The following is a 26,606-nucleotide window of genomic DNA, read 5'->3' as shown; positions in this document are numbered from 1 at the left end:
AAACAGAAATAAACAAATACAGCCTATGTCATGGATTCCCCACTATTTTCAGTTTTGTTTTATTTTTTTGTTTTATATAGCTTGAACTGGTGCCCCTAGGAATTGGAACGTCGATATGGTTACCAGTTACTTTATACAAGGGGATGTTCTTTGTTTTTTAGGTATGGGGAGATTGAGTAATTTGCCCAGAATCACAGGATGTTCAGGTGGGGCTTTACATATTTTTAAGTTCATCTCCGTTTACCCCAGAGGTCAAGTGATTAATTTTACAATCCCTGGTAAGTACCTTTTGTGCCCCAGGATGAGTGTCATTGCACTTTATTTTTACATGCTTGTTTGCCACGGGGGAGGAGGGGCATGGCGGGTCAACTTTTGCTCCAGGAAATAACATATTGTCGTCCTTTCTTTGCCCTCTCCCTGTGTACGCCCTCTTGCACTGGCCAGCAACTATGCCTCCCTCCTTCGGTGAGTAACAGCAGTGGTGCTACGAGAATGGTATCCGCGAAAGCTGCAGGGGACGCCTGCGCTCCTCGTGGTATTCTGTGTCAGTCTCAGTATGCTCTTTGTGAGTGGTGTGGGTGGCTTGCTGCTTGCTGGCTGGCTACAGGATGGCGCCTGAGTCTTCGTTTCCGGCTTTGGTGGGTGCATTTGGATTACACGTGCACCTGTTTTGCAGCGCTACAAACCCAATTTAGGTTTGCTTCCTGGTGTAAACCTGATGAACTGGAGAAAACTCTTAAGGATTTAAATGAGATCATTGATGAACATGCAAAGGAGGTTTATGAGCGTAAACTGCAAAAATTCCGGCGGGATACAATAGATTATAAACTGGATTAAGTTTATACTTGGGCGGACATGTATGCACAAAGACGCACTTTCAAGAAACCAGATGCCTCAATGTTGGAAGAAAGTATTGCAACAGAACAAGACACATTACCAACACGTCCCCCTATTACGACTACACTTAGGGTGGCTGAAACCACAGAAGATACTGCTACCACCAGTGGAACATCCAAACCGTCTTTTTTAGAGACGGGACGCACAACGAACCATCCACCAGAAGAACAAATTGGTGGAAAATCCGGCGAGTCAGAAGGGGACAAGGTGTTAAAAAAACAAAACTGGGCAAGACGCAACCCAAAGAGGTACTAGTGCTAAACATATCTAGTATAGAGTTAACATCTAATGAACGTTCAGTTTTAAACAAAGGCATGTCCTTTGTGCCAACATACAACACCAACAAACTGGAGACAGAAGTTGCACTCTTCAAATTCATGTGAAAATTGTGGCTACTTTTGTTTTTTCACCACGTAGCAGAAACACCAGTCAGCGATACAACCCTTGTAACACCCAAGAAAGTCTTCAAACCCAAGAGTACTTTCATACCACCTATGTCACATAAAGTCTTCGACCTTTTTGAATTATTGATTAAAAAAGATCTTGCATTTATACATTAAAAAAGAACATAAGCGGCAGAACTTGTCCAAGAAGGAACTGGGGATTTTACGCAACTTGGCTATGAACAAGACCTGATGTTCCAACCTGCGGACAAGAGCGGAGCGCTAGTTGTTATGAATACTACGTACTACGAATCAAAAGTGGAAACCAGCATGTAAGGGATATTGACACCTACATACCCTTAGAATCTGATCCAACACCAGTGTTTCAAACTACTCTACTGCAGATTTTGACCAAAGCTAAAGACCTCGGTTGGATTGATGACAACACCCTCAAATTTTTAATATCAGATTTCCTGAAGAGACCACATATTTACATGCTCCCGAAGATGCACAAAAACCCACTTGACCCCCATTCCGCCCAATTGTTGCGGGATGTGGGTCTTTACATGAACCTGTAGGAACATTTTTAGATTACCATCTGCAACCTCTGGTTCAAAACTGGGTGATATACGTGCAAGATACAACGGACTGCCTAAATAAGTTACAGAATGTTAAGATACCAATTGACACAGAGATTTGGTTGGGTACCATTGATGTCGCAGCATTGTACACATCAATTCCACATGGTGAAGGTATTGAAGCAGTAGAATGGATGCTGTGGCAGCACAATTATGAAGTGTCACTTAAAAATGTTTTATTGGAACTATTGCAATTCAGCCTTTACCATAGTTACTTCTCAGCGAAACAACAATTCTACCTACAGAATACTGGTACCTCCATGGGTTTTACAGGGGCACAGTCGTATGCGAACATTTACATGGATAAGTTCAAGGACACCTACATTTTAAGCCATAAGTCATGGTCAGATCATCTGCTGTTGTACCTCCGTTGCATAGATGACATCCTTATAATATGGAGAGGCACTAGGCAAGAATTGGAACAAGAGTTGGGTACACTGAATTACTGTCATCCACAAATCAAATTCACACATTCTATTAACTCGACCACCATCAATTATCTTGTTATCCTTATTGAACGAAAAGGTAACAACCTTACCACGCAGGCATTAAAAAAACCTACTGACAGGAATAATGCTCTGCATTATAATAGTTTCCATTCTCTCACTTTAAAAAAAACATCTGCCATTATCCCAATTTATTAGGTTCAGAAGAATCTGTCCTATGGTAACCAGGGCAAAGCAGACATTGATATATTATCACACCAATATTCAATGAGCGGGTATCCAACTGAAGTGTTAGAAGAGGCAAAACAAAAAGCTCTTAAGTTTGATAGAGCTAAGTTATTAAAAAAAACACTAAACCCGCATTAAACAGAGAGGTCTGTGTTCTGAAATACTCCATAGTTGCTTTAGCCATTGAATGATTCATTCAAAAACGCTGGGAAATCATAGCAGGAAGATGACTTCAAGGAAGTCTTCAAGGGTCTTCCTATCTTTGCCTTCTCTCGATCTAAGAATACCAAGGAGTTGCTTGGAAAGAAAAATTCAGTATCACACACACTCAGTACAGCAAGGCATGCGGAAGGGCCACAACAGCGGGCAATGTGATTGTGGGTGACAATTTCACTCACCCGCATACAGGGCAACAGATGAAACTAAAACACACATCGGATTGCAATACAAATATGGTCATTTATGCTATCAAATGTCCGTGCGGGTTGGTATATGTGGGGAAAACCACTAGAACAGTGAAAATCAGATTCACAGACCATAAGAGCATGATCCGTACGGCCAATTTCAAGTCTAGTTTACCAATCCGTTGGTGCAAGCATAAACATACCATGCCTCAGTTACGTTTAACCATACTTGAGCAGGCGTCAGTTTTACCACATGTTGATCCAGCAAAACATCTGGCACAAAGGGAAACATTTTGGATTCGTTTTTAAAAACCATGAGCCCGGGGAAGGAGCCAAGATGGCGCTCGGAGCGGACGTGTAGTCCCTCGGCTCCGGGGACCGTCTCCGCCTTCAAGCCTCTCCTGCCAGATATCCTGCAACGCAGTGGCTGATTCCGACGGCAGACGCACTTCGCTGACCCGCCACGAAATCCTGAAGCTTTTGCTCCTTGGCAAGTCGGAGAAACGCTTGGACGCAGCTGGCGGCCCGCATCGGCGTACAGGCCGAGGCCTCGCGTGTCTATCGAGGCCGGTCATCGGACGCGCTCCCCCGGACTTGGTGACGGTGTGGTCCCGATTGGTAGCTATCATCGGCCAGCGGACCCTGCACTCACGTCCCGCTGCACTTTTGGCTCTGTGACAACTGCACCAGTCTACAACTTTCACGCTACGGACACTTGCACTGTGATTTGTGTGCTTATTGCCTGCATTTCGTCCCGCTATTGGCGATGGGCTTCCGACCTGGCCAGGCACTCGAAACCAAGCGGAACGACGTATTGGACGGACTACACTACTGTCTGCACCCAGGCTCGGACATCTGACTTCGCAGCACGCCCGGTTGTCCTTCTAGGGTGCGCTGCCTGTTCCTACCCGGGGTCTCCCTGCCTGATGCTATGGCGGACATGCTGCTGTGTATCATGACTAATTGGCCGTGATTGGTGTTTTTGGACTCACTGACTGGAGAAACATGCCTGATACATTGTGTGCTCCCTCTTACAGCTATGGGAGCATTTTGGAAGCGGTCCTCTCCTTCCGATCTGAGGCTCTACGCTCTGGCTACGCCCTGCTGGACAAGATGGAGGGCATCCTCAGTGCTTCAACTCGCCCCAAGCCGACCCGCAGGGACTCTGCGCCAATCTTTGTTTCACCTTCGCCTGGGCTCCGGTGGTGTCCACTGGAGTCGGTGGCACCCTCGTGACCCCAAGCCTGTCACTGCCATCAGTCACGGGAGAGTGGCTCCCGAAATTGTATACTCTGGAACCTTCGCCACGACGCGAGCCCTCCCTCCTTGCCATGTTCGCAGACCCCCGAGACTTGCTCCGAGAGGAGATGTACACAGAGATTTCCCTCCCTGCCCTGGCTACACTCGGAGAGTTTGAGATGGCATACTCGGCGCTTTCTTTGAGACTCCTGACTTTAACTTCCCTACATGCACCGGGTCACCTGCACCGCGGTTTATTCCCTGGATTGCCGTCTGCACCTACATCGACTGCACGGGTCTGCGGTGGTAAGGAGAGAACGGGACAAGGATAGACGCTCCATTATTGGACTGATGGATTTCTGGTTACTGATCGTGACGGAGGGGGACATATTGTCGGTATTCTGTTTATTGATATTGCCGCTGTGCTCCACTCTGTGCTCTGGTACCGTGCTATGGCCATCGGGCTACTGACTCCTACTCTTGCGCCATTCTTGTGGGTGGGACGGCGAGGGACCTAGTCTCTTTGAGTGACCCGGACATATATCGATGGGGTCAGAAGATTATAGCGGGGGCTTGCGCTTGGGTTGGGTGTTGTTGCCTTACATATATTGCGCGCTGCTGCTGCGACTCCACTTTCTCTGCATATTGGGCATATTAAAATTGTTGAGCGTCAGACCACTGTAGGAACTATTGGTAGGAGATGGCGGAGCTAGGGGACGGGTAGTGGGCTCCTCCCCACTTTTCTTTATTTCTGAGAGTTTTAGGATTCTATCCTTTTCTTACTCTCTATATTTCGGGACTCCTTTTCTTGGGCGACAGGCACACTGCTAGGGGGGGTCAGGCCGTAGCCAGCTGCAGGGGTGCAGGGTGGGGGGTACTTGGGGGGGTGGGGCTGCTTTCTTTTTGTTTTTCTTTTTGTTCTATGGGCCTTCTATTCTTTTCCCCTTTTTTCCTTCCCTGGGGTTTAGACGCTTCTTTCCTGGGTGCTGCGCAGCGACTCTGGTGTTTGCTTATGCTCCAAGATTACCTATCCTGATGGTTTTATACCAGTATTGACCTGTTGCACCTTGTTATCCTGTTCATGTCTATCCTACAAGGAAAACTTTTAAAACTAGACCTCAGTCCTTCTGTAATGAATCCTTTGTGCATCAGTAATTTGTAATGTGCCGTGTGTGTGTGAGCCCCAGGGCTCCTGCTGATTTGTAATTGCCTTTCTTATCAATAAAGGTCTTCCAAAAATTAAAAAAAAAAAAAAAAAAACCATGAGCCCTTGTGGGATGAATGATAAGATTGAGTTTGCATGTTTTTGTGAATATGATTTAAGTCTTGGTATCCGTATATGTTTGAGATGTAAATGCTTTGTGTTTCATATTATTGTGGAAAGATTTCATTGTTTATTAGGACAGGTGTTTGAAATATTTTTTACATAGTCTTGTGGCAGAGGCAAGCATGAAGCATTGTGTAGTAATTGTATGGCTATTCAATCCTTGGCGGCACAGCACCCAGGAAGGATAATGCGATGCATGGCTAAACACGGCCTATTGGCCATGCCAATGCTTGTTTTTTTTATAGCGTTGTGCATATTTATTAGCCGTGATGAAATGTTACTTAATTCCTGACCTTTAGCTATGCTAAGTTTTAGATTGTTTTTTTTCTTGGTGGCATCAGGTGATGCACATTTTCAACTTGAAACACTTGACAGGCCTCATGGTTTAACCCCTTGGCCGCGGCGGTAATTCCGCTATGGCGCCAGGGGGGGCGCCACCTTGCTCGTGACGGAACCACAACGTCACGAGCAGTGGTGGTGCTGTGCTTGTGACAGAATGGTTATGTCACGGCCCAGCCCGCCTAATAGAACGCTCAGCGCAGGCGCGAAATCAGCGCCGCGGCGGCCGGGGCGTGACAGAACCATTCCGTCACCAGCACAGCACCACCGTGGCTCGTGACGGAATGGTTCCGTCACGAGCATGCATGGGGTTAAAGAATAGTTTGTTGAAAAAAGGGCTACCCATGCATACCATAATCGATTTTACTGGAATCAGAAGAGCAACTAACATCTTGACTGGCTCCAAACAGCCAGGACCTGTACAGACAGACTTTTACTACATACACCTTGTCTGTGTGCAGTGCTGCATGCCGACTCGCTCTCAGGTACAGAATGCAACATAGCGTGAGATTAAAGAGAAGATGAACTATATGCTGCATGTCATATAGAAATACAGAGCTGCGTGAAAAGGCAACTTTGATTACATGTAAGTAATTTTCACTACTCCGAGTACTCGGCTTTCTTTTATATCTTTTCTGCAAGTGTGGAGGGTGGGCTGGGAGGGAAAAGGATTAGTACAAGGAATACAGAGGAGAGAGTTTACAGGGAAAATACGTAGGCCTGTTGGCTTATAAGGCCAGAAGGGAAGTGTTGTCTTGTTTAAAATAATAGCTACATATTGACTAGTTTCAGTGTTCCTCAGTTCCCATTACACTGAATTGAGGGAAAAAAAACTTTTGTTGATGGCTCCTCCCTTACGAAATAGAGTTGATGTGACCTTCTGCTTGTGATGTTCCATAGCTATCCATCTTTGCATACCCTTTCACCTCTACAGACCACATGTGTGCTTGCCAGTTGACACGCCCAGTGCTATTACTTAAAATGGCAGCCATCCTGAAGGGGGATGGTGTTTAATCAATTATCAGAAAAATATAATATTTGTATTGTTATCAAAGAACCAGTGTTTCATTTTAGTATATGGTAATGCATTCTAAATGTTTTAATATCATATTGTTTGTATTTATCAAAAACAAATAGAATAACCATAATGTAATTAATGTCTGTTAATATTGAGGTTAAAGTTCTATGTTTAAAGTATTTTGTTAGACTACAAGAAGTCTACTTCTTTACAAGATGACCACTTCACTGATACAAATCTTGTTCCTCCCACAGTGCAGAGATACCACCAGCAGCTGTAATACATAAAGTGCCCAACGGACGCAATTGTGCCCACTTTTCAGCACCCCAAGGGCACTTTAGTATTACCAAAGGGGACACAAATACAGATTATGCCGCACACATACAGCTCTAGCGCATTTCATAAGGTAGTGCTCAATTATTATCAGGGTGGGGAGGAGTAGAAACACTTTGGGCCTTATTATCTCAGAACCACTGTACTCATGGTGGTGGTCCGACCATCGCCACTCTGCTGGTCCGCCCGCAGTGTGGCGGTCGCACCGCCACAAGACCGCAGGCGCCACAAAGAGGTGAAACAAAACCAGTGCACCTGCCTGCAGGGGGAATCTCTATTTCCATTTGAAGTGCAGGCCAGATGGCTGCACTGTGAAAAATGTAGCGGCTTCTTCAAACAGCTACTCTGCCTGTCACTATTCTGGAGCCTTCAGGGCAACTGTGAGTTTGCATCTGCCCTCAGTGCAGCATTCTGTATGTAAATAGGGCACACTGTCCCTGTTTGCGCCAGGCACACCTCATTAAAAGTGTGCCTTGACGCAAACGGGGACTCTGTCTCCTAACATTAGTACAACCCCAGAAGCTTAAAAAAAGGAGGCAAAAAAACTAAATCAGCATCCATGACAGCAGTACAGAGAGGTTGCCAGGAGCTTAAACATAAAAAGAAACACATATAAAAGAAATTAGAAATGTAAAATAGTCCCTCCTTCATTTCAATCGAAACACTTAGTAGAAAGAGGATTTGTACATCACATGGTGAATAGCTTGACTTTAGAGATTTCTACTTGTTTCAGGGTCACTAGATGTCAAATTCCTTTTAAGAGCAGTCACAAAAGCTGTGACCACTCCGCTGACAAGTCTGACCTAAAAAGAGATACCCACTACCAAGGCAGACCCACACAGTTGCAGTCCTATCAAAATCTCCACTGTTGTAAACAGGCATGACATAAATCTCCTAACACCCAGTGGCTGTCGAATGGGCGGATTCAAAACCTGGAAGAGTCCTGCAACAAGGCCTATGACGAGGAAGCTGACCTGCCTCGTTCTGTCTATGCCTCTTTGCGGGCTGATCCAATATGTGAATGTCACTGAGCAACGACTGAAAGGGAGTAGTTATATTACGTATTATTATTTTGGCTGATATTGAATGACAGAAAAGCTGCAATGAAGGAGCAAGTAGCAATATCAATAGCTCCCTATATCACAACAGAACATCAAAGGGGCGCCTACCATAGTAACACCCTAATACCTAAAATGGGAAAAAATACTTTAACAACTAGTTTCAGAAAAGATCTCTTTGTCCATTAACAGTGCAATCTTTGACACTATCTGCTATTGAACAGCGTATAGAGGTGCTGTCTTTCATTCTGCATAAGCGATACATGTAGAATACCACATGCCAAAAAACCAGAAGCAGCAAAGTGGGCATAGAGGGCTTAGTCTGGCGGCAGTGTGTGTATTTTTTATTTAACATAACCCCAGACTACTGAGTGCATTGGACCACCTGAACTCCATCGTGCTGGCGGTCCTAAAAGAATAAAAAGGCAACATATTGGTCTTCTCTAGTATAATCCTACTTCAAAATTACACATTTATGAACCTGCTCCCACAAGCTCTCATTGCGAGTAAAATGTCCACAGTGGTGATTCAGGTTGGATGATAAGGTGCGTGCTGCCAGCAGAGCGTAGCTGCAAAACCTTCCCTGTACAACTTGTTCTTATGCAATATTACATATCACCTACGATACCTGCAAAGACCTCGGTTGAGATACCATGCTATAGAAATGTATTAAATAAAAAAAATTTAAAATAGTTTCAAGTTGTAGTGCTGTTGCGTCCAAACAAAGCAAGGCATATTTTATCAACCCCAGGAAACTATGCGATTGGATTCATTGGACATTTCTGACTTGTACACAGCCCATATCAAACTGAAGACTATAATACCCACCCATAATCTCTCCCCGCATTTACCCATTTCCATTCCTCTTGAAACCAATCACACTAACTCGCAACTCAAAAACAAAGCCTCCTGGCATAATTTCCACACACTCTCTGTACAGGATGTCTTTAACATAATTTCTAAACGTAAACCTTTCTCCCACACCAAAGACCCCCTCCCCTCTAACCTAGTCCAAGACCTAAAATACTTCATTACCCCATCATGGACCTCTATCATTAATACTTCCTTGGCCTCGGGTAGTGTCCCCACGTCCCTTCAACTTAAACAAATCACTCCCATTCTTAAAAACCCTATGGCTGACCCCAATGACCTTAACAATCTCCACCCCATCTCTAACCCCCCCTGCTTTCCAAAGCCCTTGAAAAATGTGTCCTACTCCAATTAGATAAACACATTGATAAATTCAACTTACTTGACCCCCTACAATCTGGCTTCAGGAAAGACTGCACCACTGAAACTGCTATGCTCAACATTGTCAACGACATATACCACTCCCTTGACAAAGGCGAGACCTGCCTACTAATCCTCCTTGATCTCTCAGCTGCATTCGATACGGTCAACCATGCGGCTCTACTTAATGTTCTCAGAGATCGTTTCGGCCTTAATGGCACGACGCATAAATGGTTCGTCTCCTACCTCCAACACCGATCACAGCAAATTAAAATTACCACCTGCCTATCTAACCCCACTCCGGTCTCCCTTGGAGTTCCCCAAGAATCTATCCACTTTCCCTCTCTCTAACCTTTTTATGAAACCCCTCACCCTCATACTTAAACAAGCTGGGATCAATTACCGCCTCTGTGCCAATGATACCCAAATCTACCATAAGATCAAAACCCACGCCTATATCCTACACCTTAATAACTCCCTCATTAAGATTCAATCCTGGTTCCAATTAAATCATCTCAAACTTAACCCCCAAAAAACTGAAATCATTCTCTTCTACCCTAAAAACAACCTCCTCCCCATTCAATCCTGTATCTCTGATCTCAATGCCTCAACTGCTCCCTATCCCTTGCCAACTCAGCAAAATCCTTGTGTATATCCCTTGATACTAAACTAAACCTCAATGTTCACATCAAAAACTCTGCTAAAGGAGCCCTCTATAACCTACAAACCAGAACGAGAATTACGGTCAAGTAACCTACTCCTGCTCAAACCACCTTTCATTAAAAAAGCCAGACAAGGCGGCCGAGCCCTCTCATCAGTGGGACCGGCCTTGTGGAACAACCTGCCCCTTAGCCTAAGACAGATCTCCAATCACCTTACCTTTAGAAAAATGCTAAAAACGAATCTGTTTATGGAGAAATAATTTTGGGATTGCTGCCTATACAGTACCTTCGTAGCCTGTTGTTGTCAAAGCGCGGAGATAACCCTTTCGGGCTCGATTCTTGCGCTATAGAAGCATATAAATAGAAATAGAATAGATCTAAAGAAGATTAAACCCTCACATCAAAAACTCTGCTAAAGGAGCCCTCTATAACCTCCGTCATCTAAAGAAGATTAAACCCTTTATCCCCCCTAAAGATTTTAAACTAGTTGTCCAATCTCTTGTTCTATCGCGCATTGATTACGGTAACGCCATCCTCACCGGAATCCCCCAAATCCACATTGCTCCGCTTAAATCTGTGCTCAACCTTGCGGCAAGGCTCATCACCGACTGCAAACGCTTTGACCACATCTCCCCAGCCCTCAAAACCCTTAAATGGCTCCCCATCGAAGGCAGGTCCGCCTACAAAACTGCTTGTATCACACATTAAGTCCTCCACAAAAATACCCCAACATACCTCACCAACACAATCTACAAAGCGGGCAACACAAGACCCCTAAGAAGCTCTAACGCTCTCCTCCTAGTCCCTCCCTTACAAAAAAAGAAATCCACTCAGTCTCGCTCCTTTTCTGGAAACGGCCCCCCATCATCTGGAATGCCCTCCCAAAAGACCTACGTTGTAACCCCTCCTACTCCAGCTTCAAAAAGAACTCTAATTACACCTCATCTACAAATTTTGGGGTGACTAACCTGCGCCCTGATCCAATTCCCCCGCCCCCCCATCCCCTTGCCCCTGCATCCTACTGGCGCTGATTTCCTTCCTACCCTCCTCCTCTATCTCTCAGTTCTTTCTCTCCTGTCCCTTCCCTCCTAAGTTTTCCCTTTTGCCTCTCCCCTCCCTGTTTGATCGTCCAATCTCTCACCCCCAGCTGTTTACCTGTCTTTCCCCCCTTTTTCACGCCAACACTCTAAACATGATCTCCTGCATCTTGATATCACTGATGTATATTGCCCTAGCTCTCTCTTTTGGTGTTCTGTAATGTTTGTTGACTTAAGCAGTTCCTAGTTTTCAGGTCTCGCCTGAGCCAGCGCATGCGCTGTTCTGCGAGACATTTAGTAGGGGCTTTAAAAAGTGCTACCACAAGCTGCTTTGGCTGGTCTAGCGCTTGCGTTCACGCACTATTGCATTTTTGCAACTGCCAACTTTCAGCGCTCGATCAGGCGCCATCTGTCTTTCCTCCCACCGCCGCTCCCCTTCTACGCCGCGTAGTGCTGCTCTTACTTTCATTCGCAACTTTAAAACTGAGCACGACCCGCTCCACGGACACCGCGCTCGGTTTATTTATATATTTCTTAACTTTAACACTGAGCGCAGCGCCCACTTAAAGGACACCACGCTCAGTGTTGAGGTTAAGAAATATACAAAGAAACCGAACGCCGTGTCCGTGAAGCGGCGCCGCACTCAGTTTTAAACTTAAGCATTTGCAATGCATTCGGACCGATTACATTGCAAATGCTTGTTTTGTTCTGTCAGCTTGAACTGCAATTTCCTAAAGGGCTCATTTTATCGTGGTTCTTCGAAACGCGCCTGCCAGATGACTGTAAAAGTACATTAACATTCTGTAAATCAACGCGCTGTGTAAAATTTAACATTATGCAGATTTACTTTGCTTTACAAAAAGTGTTATTCATTTTCAACTGAAGTGACAGCTCTACCATACAAGACACTTAGTATTTCTTGGAAGCTGCTGTTCGGGTTTTGAAGTGTTATTTTGAATCATGAAGAAGAACTTAATCTTGCTTTGCGATTGCAGAAATATGTGGCTAATTCCCTTTAAGTGTCTGAACAGGCCGCATTAACGGGTACGAAGAGACACTTCTCAGCAGAAGACAAGCCACCTGAAAGCAATAGCTATTGACATATTTTATCCCTTTTTAATCATTAATAGGCCGTTGGTGGGAAATTATTTAGTTCTCTGAGTATTTCAAGCCATAACACATTTAATATTTGTGTGCACTGCAGTAAGCCCAACGTAATTAGAAATGCATAAATGGAGGCTTGTTTAAGAAAGCGCGTTCTCCCTGTTAATTCTGCTGTAACTGCTTCTTAGTAAAGAAGAACAGCTCAGGAGGCAGAAGATGTTATTCGCATGGCTGCAGGTGCAATTAGCATAATCTCTAGGCTGCCCTTTAAAGATGCTGTTTTATAGCAAGATATACACCAAAGCATCAGGGGAAACAGTATGTAAAACAGATCTGAATGGCGGTTTGTGTTGATGTAATAAAACTAGCTAACATTCCCGGGGCTTTTGCGCCGAATGCGTTTTACTCTCTAACGTTTTTGCATGTCCTGTTTTCCCACACTCGGACCATAATTATAGATAACATTATATTCGGGTACAGTAAATATGCCTACGTAAACACGATTTTGCCCAGTGCTGTTTATTCCCCGATGAGTTTTTTCTGTATACATTCCAGGTTTTTCTGGCCGCTATTGAGAATAATGAGCAGCATTGAAATTTACACCCCCGGTCACCAGCAAGGTTTTCCTCTTTTTGACTTGTTTTCCCAAGGCGAATTTCCCCAGGTTTTTCCAAACTAAATAAGTACAGAGACATTTATGAAAGGTGCTGTACACTAGCAAGCATGCAGTGTCATACATGTGACTCGGAACTATAGAGTTCTCTGAAGAAAGGTGGTCCATTGTGGCTGTGGTCAGAAAACAAGATTATGTGGGTTAGTTCTTGGAATTAAAAACATTAATATTGTTGGGACATAAAAGTTTCGGTATATGCCAAAATGCACAAAGGCATCCACAGAATCACATTACATAATGCAGAAGTGTTAAAATACTACATTCAAAAATAGCATTATAAAAAACATGGCAATCATACTCCTATTCATTGGTGAGCATCTCCCTCTTGAGCTGTCAGTAGTGGTAACAACTGTTTTGTGGGAAATAAATGTTCTACACTTGTAAGGCCGTTTTATTAGCTAAATCCCTGTTTTCTCTGCCTCCTCTCCCAATGGTAGCCTACCCTTGTAAAGCGCTCTAATACCTCTGGGTCTAGCCAGCTCTATATAAAACTTCAAAAATAAATAAATATTGGCGAAGTGATTTATACATACATTTAAGACACAAGATTTTAGAGTGAATTGATGTTCTACATTGGGACTTTTCAATTATTTAAACTCCTCTCTAAAAACATGTTAAAGTCTTATGGATTTGAAGAGATTTCTGTAATCTTTTAAGGCAAATCTTGCACCTCTTGCATAATCGCCATTTGAGACCTTGCCTTCAAATTTCAATGGTGAGGGATCCCCACTGAGTCCTTATTGGAAGCGTGAGACTACCAGCCTACGCAGTTTTCTATGATTTAATCCTCAGAATAACACAAACATGTATACACCAAAGAAATATTGAATATTAACTTTAATTCACAATCAAATTTGGAAAGGTTTAAAAAATGTCATTTTTGCTTTTGTATGTGCACATATTTTATTATTTTGAGTTATTAATTTTTATATTATTTAATTTTGTAAAACCAGTGGCAGATCCCTTCAAGAGGCGGCGCCAGGGGTCTGCAGACCACGGGTTAAGAACCACTGCCATAGACTGTCAAAAATCTCGGGCGGCTATTGACTGGTTGAAAGTTTCTACTTGAATTTTTTACAGACATTTCATGTCATCTAACTTACCTTGTTGAAGTTTGATTGTATGCCAAATAAACAATGATGTGTAGTCAGGGGTGGTTTGTGGTCTTAAGCTCTGGTCAGTGTACTAGTTTAATTTGAATTTTTACTTTATCTTGTAGAAAACTGTTAACCGGAAAACTTGGACTCGTTGATAGCAGAAGACCGAGGGAGACCTACAATGGCAGGGAAACGGCAGCTCAGCTCCTTGGACCCAGTGATGTACAGCAAAACCCCCAGACTGGACACTCAGCCAGAGCACACCCCCACTGCAGGTCTTCTGAAGCAAAGTACTGTGCCAGGCTATACCCCAGAAGACCTCCTTGCTTTCAAGAACAGCTATCTAGCCTATCCTGAAGTCTCTGAAAACTCCCATAACTGGAGCTCGACTGCAGCTTACCTGCATTACGCTGGCAATGCTCTGAACCAGCACTTGAGGACTGAAGGAATGCTGATGAAAAGCATGCTGTACAAGCCAGATGGTGAAAGTTTAAAAAATAGTTTACCAGCAGTCGAAAAAGGGAGAACTGACATTGTACGAGATCTGCTGATTGGGCGAGACAAACGGACCAGCCTTTTGGGGCGGCAGGACCATCTCCGGCAGGTGCAAAGCCACAACTTCTCACTGCAAAAAACTAGTGTGCCTCCGGCCACTCCATCGTCAGGTGCCTGTGTGCCACTAGCCATGCCTCGGCCTATTTACAGGAACTCAGTCTGCTGTTTAGAAACTGGCTACAGCCCCAGGGGCCCCATGTCTTTGGGATCTCAAGCAGAGAAGACTCCAAAGCAGCCTTCTTGTGGGGAATGGATGCTGCCCTCACAAATCTCCACGGGTAATGCGATCATGGCAGGTGACCAGAGGTTTGCGGCCATTGCTGCCATGCAGAAAAAAGCCCAGCAGCTGGACTCTTTCATGCAGCCACACCCTGGTCTTGGAGTTCACACCAAGGATGCAGGGAGAATAACTTCTGAATATAGTTCTCTCCAGCCAAACTTTGAACAATTCAAAACCCCCCAGGGTCCGTCTTTTCCTGATGCCAGGTACTCTGTCCCATATGAGAGCCCAAAAAGAGCACAGGATGTCCACCAGGGCAGCACAGTTCAGAAGGACTGGCCATCCCCTCACCCTTTCAACACCAGTCCACTTAATTCAAATTTGTCTTCCTATCCGGACAGACCATTGCCCCAGTCACTGCTGACTGGTCAAGGACAGGCACGACTGTTCCACCCTGGAGACCCACTCACTTTAAGACACAGCGGTTCAGCATTTGTGCCCCAGTCTCAAAGTACTTATAATGGATTATGCCTACCAGGGAGTGCAGACCCCAGGACTATCTCTGATCCACGGATGTTCTCTTATATCAGCCAGCAGGGTCCAAGGAGTCATTATTTTGGTCCGCTAGAGACTTACCAATACCGGCCAACTGTTGCTGCTCAGAATGATCCTTCTGGGCACATGCCCATATCTTCTGCCAATGCAATGCCAATTGATACCCACTTTGACCCAAAAATCCACAATAGCTCTGGGTACAAACATGATTTCCCACCACAAAGCACTAGCTTTGCATTTGCACCCCCGGATTTGTCCCTCTTTGGTAGCAATTCGATTGATTCTAACCTGCACACAACCCAGCCAATGAGACCCAGCTGTAGGGTGGGAGTACCTCACAGAATGCCACCTGCCAAAGAGAGCCATGGTCTTAGAACCACAGGTAGCCAAAATAGTGCCTTTCATCCCGTGCAGACAGCTAACAGCTCAGGAAAAGTTGCAGAGGGTCTCCTGAAAGGAGATATGACTTATCGTTCTAGTCCCCGGCAGATAGACAAAGCAACTCTGTCTAGACAGTCTCGTTCCATGGGTGAGATGAGGCGAACTACTTTAACCTCAGATGAACACAAGTCCAGGGACATATCTGTCCAAGAACCTGCAAAGTCTGAGGCAATCATTATTGATGACAGCACAAGTCCAGAGCGAAGCAAAGTTGAACTCTCTACTGCAAGAACCATGGGCATGAGTCCAAAAACTCACTCTGTCCTCTCTACACCACCACGGACGCCCTCATCCACCAAAGAGGGACCGGCAAGCATTAATAGTGTCCAAAGCACTTCTCCATCCTCTCCACCGATGCCAGTCATCAACAATGTCTTCAGCCTTGCGCCCTACAGGGCATATCTAGAGGGCACAGCTGAACACCCTTTTGCAAAACGTCACAAGGTTGTTGAACCTCCAACTGAAACTGTAAAAGAAGATGTTCATTCAGCAAGAGAGGGACATTCTCCAAAATGTATTTCTGATCAGAAGCTTGTAAAAAATCAAATTGAGGCCCATCCTCCCAACTGCACTGAGTCAAACACGCCAAAATTGAGCTCTGCGTCCAAGAGGGGCCCAGATGGATCAATTGAAGCAGCTACAGATTGCACTATCGAGAAAGACCAAGATGAGAATTTTAAATGCCAACAAGCAGAGCCCTTGCAGCAAATAGGCCAAACTATGAAGCAAGAGCAGGCTCAGGAACACAAGAATGTTATCAACAGCACAAGCAGTTTTCAGCAAACAGCCACCAAGATTTGCAAGGAGATCCCCAGAGAAGGTGAAGTGCTCGACCTGAGTTTGAAGAAGTCTTCATCTCTGGTCCATTGGTCGTGGAACCCTGACTCCACTGAGAAGGCCAGGATGGAGGAGAGTGAAAGGGAAGTCCAAGGCAATCTTCAGATGCAGAGGGTGGACACTCAACCTGATATAAGAAAGAAGGTGCCATCTGAGAATCAAGTTTCTCCAGCGTCTTCCAGGGCCCTTGAGAATAGCCATCACCCAGGAACTGAAGTGGGCTTTCAGAGTTCTGCTGCCTTTATGTTTAAGAAATATAAAATTCTGAAACTTGCTCCCAGTGGTGATGTTATCCAACAAAATAACCAACTTGGGCGACAGAGTACTCATCCCCTGCAGCAGATTGTTAGGATACTGCCTCAGCCTATTGTTAAACCTATGGCTGTGTCCTGTGTACAGCGCACTTCGCCTGATGTGTCGAACACTCTGCCCCCTAAAGGAGCAGAAGTCTCCCCAATTACCAGACAAGTAAGTGAAACCAACTGTAAGCCCGATCCCACCTCCTGCACACAGTATTTCACAGAGCTACACCTTTCACTCTGCACTTTCATCTCACGCTGCATCGCTGAAACCTCCCCGCAGACACTTCAAGAATGGCTTAGAAGGGCTACATCCGATGACGAGCCAAAGGAGAAGCCGAAGTCGCCCATTCTCCCCAAGAACGGCACTCGGGTACCACATGTCCCAAGGACCTCTAAGGTGAGAGAGATCTGGTTGTGCTTTGAAGGCCTACCTGTGCTTCTTAACAAAGTCCTGTCCCAACTGGAGACCTTCATATTGGTTTGCAAGTGCCCTTTTCCCCACGTAGTCCGATCCGGGGCAATCTTCATACCTATCCATCTGGTAAAGGAAAAGCTGTTCCCTGGACTCTCAGTGGCATCGGTGGACCGGTTGCTGCAGGAGCACAAGGTGGAGCTGCGCCCAACCACCCTGTCTGAGGAGAAGCTGCTGAGGGAGACTGAGCTAAAGGGCTGCTCCTTGAGGTTGCTGAAGCTGTTAGCCCTGAAACAGCTACCAGATATCTACCCAGATCTCCTGGATCTCCACTGGTACAGCTGTGTCCGCCATCAGCTTGGTAAGCCAATACAACATGCTTTCTTCATTTTAGTGCACTTTATTATACTTGCCTTGGTCCACTGCATCTTTCAGAGCTTTAATACTAACCCGCTTGCTCTTCTGAAACGGAGCAGAACCCAGCCTGCAATGTAGTAAAGTGAATTCGCATAACTTGTGTAATACATGGGCAAACAAAACAAGCCAGGCCGAAATCCCACCTGCTTACCTTTGTCATGCTCCTAAAGCAGACCATGCTTTGGGCCTGCTTACAATAATCCAGGGCAATGCTTTCTGAGGGTGCCATGTTACAAGTGCCCTTCCTGTTCTCGTCCCATGCACACGCTCTTCAAGCCAGAGCCGACTCTTTTCTCTGCTCCGCTGTTAATTTGTTGGCGCGCTCACGTCTGCTTTTTAGTATTCCTGCGCCCTGACTTTAGGCCTCCAGCAAACTCTGCTAAAATAGTCTCGTGCAAATTTGTGGGAGTGGAAGGAAGCTATGTTGTTTAAGACACGTAACCCTTTTCAGCCGCTCTCCTACAGAAAAGATGCACTTGGTGTTTGATATCACTCCTAGGCAACTCGAAGTGCGCCTCTTCTCAGCCTCCTGCTTTCAGTGGCGTCTCTTGAAATGGTTTAAGGTGTATGGCGGTTTTGGGGGTGGGGGGGTGAGAGGGGTTGCACTAAAGGCCACGGATACATTTGTGCAACTATCTGCAAATATGTTTAATCTGACTTTGATGTATATATATTTTATATGTATATTGCAAGATCTAGATCTATAAACACACATGCAAAGTCCGAATTCACATGTTAAGCATACAACGCTGCTTTTCAGTGAAAGGTAGTTGGACAAATTAATACAAGTGGCAAGGTGCTGGGTCTACTTTTTTTCTGTGTCGCCCCCTTTACACAATCAGCCATTGTGGTGGACACAAAAGAGGATCAGGACAAGTACCACTGGGGCACCGGCCCCATCTGGCATTCCTTTGGATGCGCATGTGCATGTTAACTTTTCCTTTTGGCAAACCCTGCCCTTTCCATGTCATGTGCGAAGAACTTTGGTTTAGGTTCCATTATCCACTCTCATCCCCCACCCCCAGATTTTTCATCCACCAATTTGCACTGTGTAATACAGCACTTCTTAACCTGTAGTCCGTGAAACCTCTGGGGGTCCGCCGCTGCTTAGAAAATAAAATAATATAGTTTAAAATGTGCTATAAAAATGGAAAGCTCCAACATTTCCATTAAAATTTTGTTTTATTATATGTTTATTTGGGAATTAAATAACATATTTAATCACTTGTGCATTTGTTTGACGAATGCTTGTTTACGTAATTTGGTGCATTTGTCCCTGGATTCCAACAATAACTCAGGATTATATTAATAATGCATCCACTAATGATTAAATGAGGGTTGAAAGAAGTCAAAGGGTTGCGAACCACCAGTCTAATCCACAAATAGAGCCCTCAAAAAACGGAATGCTTCCATATCTAAAAAAAAGATGCTAAAACTCTGCCACACCAGTTGTTACAGAGCTTTCACATAGAGCCGTTTATACTACACAGGCAAGCGCCTGTGGCGCCCGTGCTGAAGAGTGGCATTCATGAATCTTTTAAATAGTGTTTTTTCTACATTGAGGCATCAATGGAGGTATTGCTTGTCACCCAAAAAATGTGCCAAACCTAGGACGTCATCTTGAGAACACCCCATGATCCTGGTTGAGAATGCCCCTTAAAGCTCTCCTCATCACCCACCTGCTTAGGTTTACAAATCAATACCTAACAATCCCCGCCTCCCTGCGCAACCAGCTCTTAAACGGGACAAGCCTGAAATTTCTGCATGCAGGTGGTGGCGACACATTCTTCTTGATATCTTTATGGATTTTTTTCAATACAATTTTTGGCGTTTTGTGAAGGTATACAGGATATCCACACCTTCCGAAGATCACTTTGGGGTTCCCTCTGTCACATCATCTCTTTGGGAGGGAGGGTGGGAGTGTGGGGGGGGGGGGAGCAGACAAGACAACTGTTGTGTGTGAAAAAGGCCGCTTTATTGAAACAGGTGCACATTAACAAATTAAAACCTCGGCCAAGCCTTACAAAACTAGTCCTCACTAAATATGATATCTCCTCAACCCCCAATCACCACCCCCACCCCTAACACGTCATCAAACCCGCCCCCACCCGTACATTACATAATTTCAAAATTCAAACAATGCAAAGACCCTGCATAATCATTTCAACTTATCAAATCCCCCAAACCATAACACAACTCCCCAATTTGTCCCCCAACCAATCTAGGTCCCCAAACTTTTGGAACCTACCCAAAAATTATCCTGCCCAAACCCCCCTGACAATGGCCCAACTTAAACACGTACCAAACGACATCTTGCCAATCCTGACAAAACCACCAAAATCCCCGCCACCCAGAAAGCGGGGGGGGAAGGGGGGGGGGCAATACACCCCCCCCTTTCTGCCCCCCAAATCGCGGACAAACTGAAGCCAAAAGGAATAAGCCTATGTCGCAAACTGCTGAATCTTCAAGCAACGAGACAAAACTTCTCTCAATTCAAGGAGATAAAGATCCATTCCAATCCTGGAAAGATGAACACCGTCACCACGAAAAAACTCCACCGCGTCATACCTGAGGTCACCAAGTGTCACACAACCGAAACCCAAACCTCTACAAAATCTGGAAACCTCGAGGTTGATCTTCTTACGTGCTCTATCAATTGCCTTTGGCTTGATTGCACCTCTCCAGGACCTCCGCGGAACCAATTCAGTCCAAAAAAACATGGCATCCTGACCACTGCTGCTTCAACAAAGAAAGATCTTTTTTCATAGCTCTCAACAAAACCACGCCCTTAACAGTGCACAAATCATTTTCCCCCAAGTGAATAAACAGGACATCCGGACAGTGACCCCCAACCAACCAAGAATTAAGTGGTACAAAAGGGGGTGGTGATGGACGGAGCATCTGAATCAATCAAACACTCACACCGAGTCAAAAGATCTGGGTTTAATCCATCACCATTCTTTAGCCCACTCTGCCACCCCAGTTCAGACATGGCTATATGCAAATCAGTCTGACCCTGTGCCTCATGGGAACAGTCCAGCTCGAACTGCCAAGCCATGTCTTCCCTGGACCGGAAACAAGCTTCCGAGGACTGGTTTCTGGCATTCCAGCCGTCTTCAGCCCGGCTTGCTTGAATCCAGTGGCAAAGTGAGCAAGGGACTCACGTCTGAGCATACCCTGCCACACTTATGGCGGCAAAAAGCGGTACAAAAGGGGGTGGTGATGGACGGAACATCTGAATCAATCAAACACTCACACCCAGTCAAAAGATCTGGGTTTAATCCATCACCGTTCTTTAGCCCACTCTGCCACCCCAGTTCAGACATGGCTACATGCAAATCAGTCTGACCCTGTGCCTCATGGGAACAGTCCAGCCTGAACTAAAAGCCGGGCTGAAGATGGCTGGAATGCCAGAAACCGGTCCTCAGAAGCTTGTTTCCGGTCCAGGGAAGACATGGCTTGGCAGTTCGGGCTGGACTGTTCTCAGCCGATTTTAAATTCTTGGACCAACGCAGCAGCCACGGCCCTGAGTAACCAAGACGGAACCCTTCCTGAAAACCAATCCTCAAAATTTGTTGCGCTCTAATATCCTCATAATCCAGCAGACCTTCCATCAATTGATCCAACTTAACCGGAGTATGAGCCTTTGGGTGTCTTCTGCCACATTGTGAGCACTCATGACGATATTTACAGAACTGCCTGGTACACAAAGCTTTGTTAAAGTCCCAGCAGGCACCCACCCCAGTCTGTGTGGCTGATACATTGCCCACCCCTCCCCTGGTGGGCTTTCCCTGAAAGGGCCGGTAAACTAACAGTAATCCACTAGCAGTAAAGATTGTCTTACCACCAGCAGATGCACCCATCGTGTGTTGCCATAAATCTGTGTCCAATTCCCCCCACTTGGCCTCAAGATCCCAAGCCATCCGAGCCCTGAACTCCTCGTCATATTGGGACCACGCAAAACCACTACCTGTTAGCTGCGTCTTTCTGATAACATCCATATACTTAAATATAGCAACGCAGCGCTCTGGGAACTTTTCTTCGCAATATACACTAGCGTATATTAAAAAGGCTGCCGTCCAATTCTCGATTGTGAGGGGAACTTTTGGGCGCTTAGCCAATTCATACTCTTCCTCCTTTGAACCCTCCTTAGAACACACCTCCCTGTGCAATAATTTTAAAATTTCCACATACTCACCTTTCCAAATTCTCTCTTTGGTCGACTGCATCAAATGAGCACCTAACGGTTTTGTGACACTCATGTAGGGCAATTTCTTAATCTTCAGCTCCTTGCTATGCAATGTACCTGTCACTAATTCAACTGCATCAGTGTTCATGCCACTCTCCACCTTGGTGCCGAACGTGACATCGCCATCCCTGTGCCTACCCCTTGGTCTTTAACATAACTTCCTTTATATATTTTGCCTTCAGCTCCCTCAACCAGCACCTCTCCCCCGCCCGTCCCCACAGACACCATTTTTGGTCTGGCCCGTGCTTCAGAAACCTCACCTGGTTGTAACAAAGGGGGTTGCTGCGGCCTCGATCTCCATGCCATTTGTTCAACATTATCGACCGTCCAAGGAACCCTTCCTGAGGGGCCGCGCTCTCGACCCGGTCCAGACACCACCACTTTCTTTGGGCGCACCACCACTGTTGCCTGAAAAAGACTAGAAGAAGCATGAAATTGCCCCCACTCTGTGTCACGTAGCTGCCCTTCGTCTGGGCTATCATCGTCTTAATCCAAAATCAAAGACTCTTCCAACCGGGGAGGGCTGGAAACCGGCATCCTCCCAAGAGCCTTTACAGAACCATCATGACATACATGGGCCTTACCAACCCTTTTTGCACCACTTGACGGAGGAGCCGACTGTACCTGCCGGTACTCCCCAAACTGCTGACCACTTAATTGCAAATGTTGAGATGACCCATCCTGCTGTTAATGTTGAAGATACGTTGGGGCCAGCGAGGTCGCGCCAGACCTCCATTTGCTGACCGCGCCGGGATCTCCCGACGGTACGGATTGTGCCGCGCTAGGCTACACCCTCTCTTCACCTCAGCATCAATGGGCCGCACTTCGCCCTACTGAGTCAGCTGCTCCAGTGTGACCCTGTACCTGAAAAGAAAAAGGCTGGACTGATGTGCCGGGACCCTTACTACCAAGAACCTCAAAATGCTCACTCCTGCCGGACACCCTATCTCCAGACCAAGTACCCTTTCCCTGCAAGACCCACTGAGAACCTGAAACATTCGCCTTAAAAAAAAACACTGCGAGGAGGGGGGGGGAAGGGCTCAACCAGCTCCTCACCACTACTCCAATCCAACATAGCTTGTACAATAGCCGACGCCGGGCCAGAAGCCTGACCTTCCCCTTCCCCACATTCTCTAGGAGTCACTTTCTGTGCCCCCAAAACTTTATGTAAACTCCCAACTTTCAAACCTGGAAAACCCAATGTACTCTAAAGGCCACCCTGAGAACCAAATGCAACAGCATCCCTATTAGACACAGCCTCACGAATCCCCTTAGACCAGGAAGGAAATACATCCAACCCCTCCCAAGACCTAGCAGGCACCCCCTGTTTCATCATGCCCCCCCTTAAAAGAAGAAACCGACAAATCCCTGACAGCATCTCCCTGTACCACCCCACCAGGTGCCACAGAATAAGAAGGGGGGGGAGGCAGAAAAACTGCTTCACGATCCTGGACTTCCAAAGATAAACCCCCCAATCCCCCACCTGAGCCCACTCACCCTCACCCAAAGAACCACTGTGTACCGACACCACATCACCCCCATGCGAGCTACGAGGAGAGAATAAAAGCGGGCTACCATGAAAAGGTGCCTCCCGACCGGCAGCCCCCCCACCCCCTGCAACTCCAAATTCGACCTGGTGCCTACAGGGAACAAGTGAGAAGTGCGAGCCGGCGAGAGAAAACCAGCCCCCTCCTCTTCCCTCAACGTGACACTACACTAAGAAGTCATCGGCCTGTCTCCTTCAAGAAACACTGCCTCAGACCGGGAAGAAGCCTGTGAGCGGAAGATACGCTCGGCTTCTACCCCCTCCCCCAGCCGCTACTCACCCGATCCCAGCGCGGAGGCCGAAGCAGAGCGCTTCTTGCCACCACGCTTGCCTCCGCGCTACCCCCGCTGGGCGGGGGCCAAAACAGCACGCGCAGCGAGCAACTGAACCGCCAAGGACTCAGGTGGCTCCATGAAGTCATCCGCCATATTAACCGACTGCATAGACACCTCAGAAACAGCAACGTCTCGCGCACTCTCAACAACCTCCAGCCGCCGCGCTTTCACACCCGCGAGCGCCCCCGCTCACTTACCAGGTCTGCACGAGCCCGCTTAGGGGTCAGACACGCCGCCACCACCGCCGCCACTCCTGCCGATGCCTGACGCTGAACCGCGACGGGCCCGCGACATCCCCCAAGACGAGGTCCAACCTACCAGCCAAAAATGTTCCTAACTACAATAACCTCCCGGCAACTAGGTCACCGAACCTAAAATGGTGGCCGGGGGGAGGAGCTCGAGGCATTCATGCCTGGGCTCCATTTGGGAGGAATAGAGAAGCCCAAAATATAAAAAAAACAGCCCAATTAGGCTGCAAACCCACCCCACGAACCCTCCCAAACCGCCCGGGGGGAGGGGGAGGGGGGGACCTCCCTACGGTCGGCTGCCCCCCCCTAAGCCCCCCATGTAATATGGGCGAGTCAGCTGGTGCAGCCACTCCAGCGTAGACAAAGTCTGCCTGCAATATACGCGTTATCTTCTTGGACAGCCCTGCCAAGTGCAACGCATCTTGTGTTTGAAATTGCATTTCCTGTAATTTTCTCGCATTACCGCAATGCCTTAGATTGTCACGCAATAGAACTGTGTCCTGAAGTGTCATAAAGCTGTGTAGTCCAGTTTCTCGCTTTCCTGGGACAGACGCATAAACGCTAAGCTCGTTTTTCAATGGCCACAAGATGGTGCTAGTGTAAAATGGGATTGTGGTAATATTCTGCTATCACTGAAACTCCTATGCAAGCCAAACGAACTTCAGAGATTTGAAGACCTAAACACAAAACCACACACCTGCCTAATTAATGTAAAAAAGCACCCTCTGTTCAAACAATAGTATCAAACAGATGTGGATGTCCAGCTGCAAAAGTACTATTCTAAATGCATGCCAAAAACTGGGTCAGTCTAAACTGCAGTAAAAGAGTTACCTGCTTGGAACACTGTACAAGGGGAAGATCCCCTCTGGGGCCCCTCCCACATTCTGTAGTCTGCCTCGGGTCCCACATGGCAGAGAGCCTGGACAGACTGTCTATTGATCATGAGCTGATCATGCCATTAATTTGATTGGTTGACAAGCAGGGAATCTCTGTTTAATTTATTGTTTTTCTGCCACCCCACCCGGCAACAGGTGTCCGACCTGGGCTGTGCCATGCTACTACTAAGTGTGGGTGACATTATACTGTTTGCAAGAAAATGCCACTCAGTCGTTGAATGTCACTCATAAATGCACAGGAATTCTGAAAGTGTAACACATACGCAATCTGAAACTCGATGAACCATGGAATAGTGTAGACTAGGGTTTGACGAAGCCCCATCTTTTTGTTTCTTGTTTGGGGTGTACGTTTTGGTATAAATCGAACATTCACAATACTTTTTGTCACAAGATCTGCTTTTTAGGTCTCGCCTGAGCCAGCGCATGCACTGATCTGGCGAGACATTTAGTGAGTGGGCTTTAGAAATCCGACCACAAGCTTGTGCTTGTGGCCTAAAGCTTACGGTTATGCGCGCGGACACGCGCACAGCGCCATCTGGCTTTCCACGCGGCACCCTTACAGCTCACGATCAGGCGCCATCTGGGGTTCCTCCCGCTTGCTCTCCCAAGCGCCTCGCTCTGCCACTCCCCCACCACAGAGCGCGCCTCGCTTCGAAGTTAGCTCCCCACACCTTCGCCTCAATGTTTTCGGTGTGCGTTTTCAGTACAAAAAAAGTCCTTCCATAATACAACTGTTTTTTTATTATATTAAGCGCTGTGATATCTTTAGGTGAAGTTCACGGTATATAAAATTGATACACCGCGGCGCATATAGAGCTTTAAAGCTAGCTCCCTACATCTTCAGAGCGATGTTATCCACATGAAAAAAGTATTTTTATTTATAATACCTCTGTTTTTCATACGAAGCGCTGAGAAATCTTTAGGTTAGGGTTTTGCTACATAAAATTGGCACAAAGCACCGCTTATTTTTAAAATGGTTTTCAGTTGAGGTGCTCACGGTATATAAAATTAACTTGCAGCAAATGCAGAAGTTAGAAGTTGTCTCCCCACATCTTTAGCACAATGTTTTTAATGTGCAAAAAAAAAACAAGTCCTTCTGTAACATATCACCACCACAACATCTCTCACGGAACCATAGCATCACTCAGCACAACCACAGCATCTCTCAGCAGAACCACAGCATCACTCAGCACAACCACAGCATCACTCAGCACAACCACAGCATCACTCAGCACAACCACAGCATCACTCAGCGCCACCACAGCATCACTCAGCGCCACCACAGCATCACTCAGCGCCACCACAGCATCACTCAGCGCCACCACAGCATCAATCAGTGTACCACAGCATCACTCAGCGCAACCAGAGCATTACTCAGCACAACCACAGTATCACTCAGAGCCACCACAGTATCAGTCAGCAGCACCACAGCCTTACTCGGCGCACAACAATATCGCTCAGGGCCACAACCGCATCACTC

At 46.4% G+C, this 26,606-nt stretch overlaps 1 protein-coding gene across 1 annotated transcript in view; it reads left to right on the top strand.

The window, feature by feature from the left end:
- The window catches only part of PRMT2IP (PRMT2 interacting protein), a 146,510-nt gene that overhangs the window by 82,003 nt on the left and 37,901 nt on the right, over positions 1–26,606 (top strand). Inside the window, exon 2 of the mRNA XM_086959317.1 lies at positions 14,236–17,796. Within this exon, the coding sequence (XP_086815443.1) occupies positions 14,295–17,796 (3,502 nt within the window). The 5' untranslated portion in view covers positions 14,236–14,294. The remainder of the gene's footprint in view (positions 1–14,235; positions 17,797–26,606) is intronic.

This window comes from Lissotriton vulgaris, chromosome 2_2 (genome assembly GCF_964263255.1).
Source record: "Lissotriton vulgaris chromosome 2_2, aLisVul1.2, whole genome shotgun sequence".
Taxonomy (NCBI): Eukaryota; Metazoa; Chordata; class Amphibia; order Caudata; family Salamandridae; genus Lissotriton; species Lissotriton vulgaris.
This window is presented reverse-complemented; position numbering and strand designations above follow the sequence as displayed.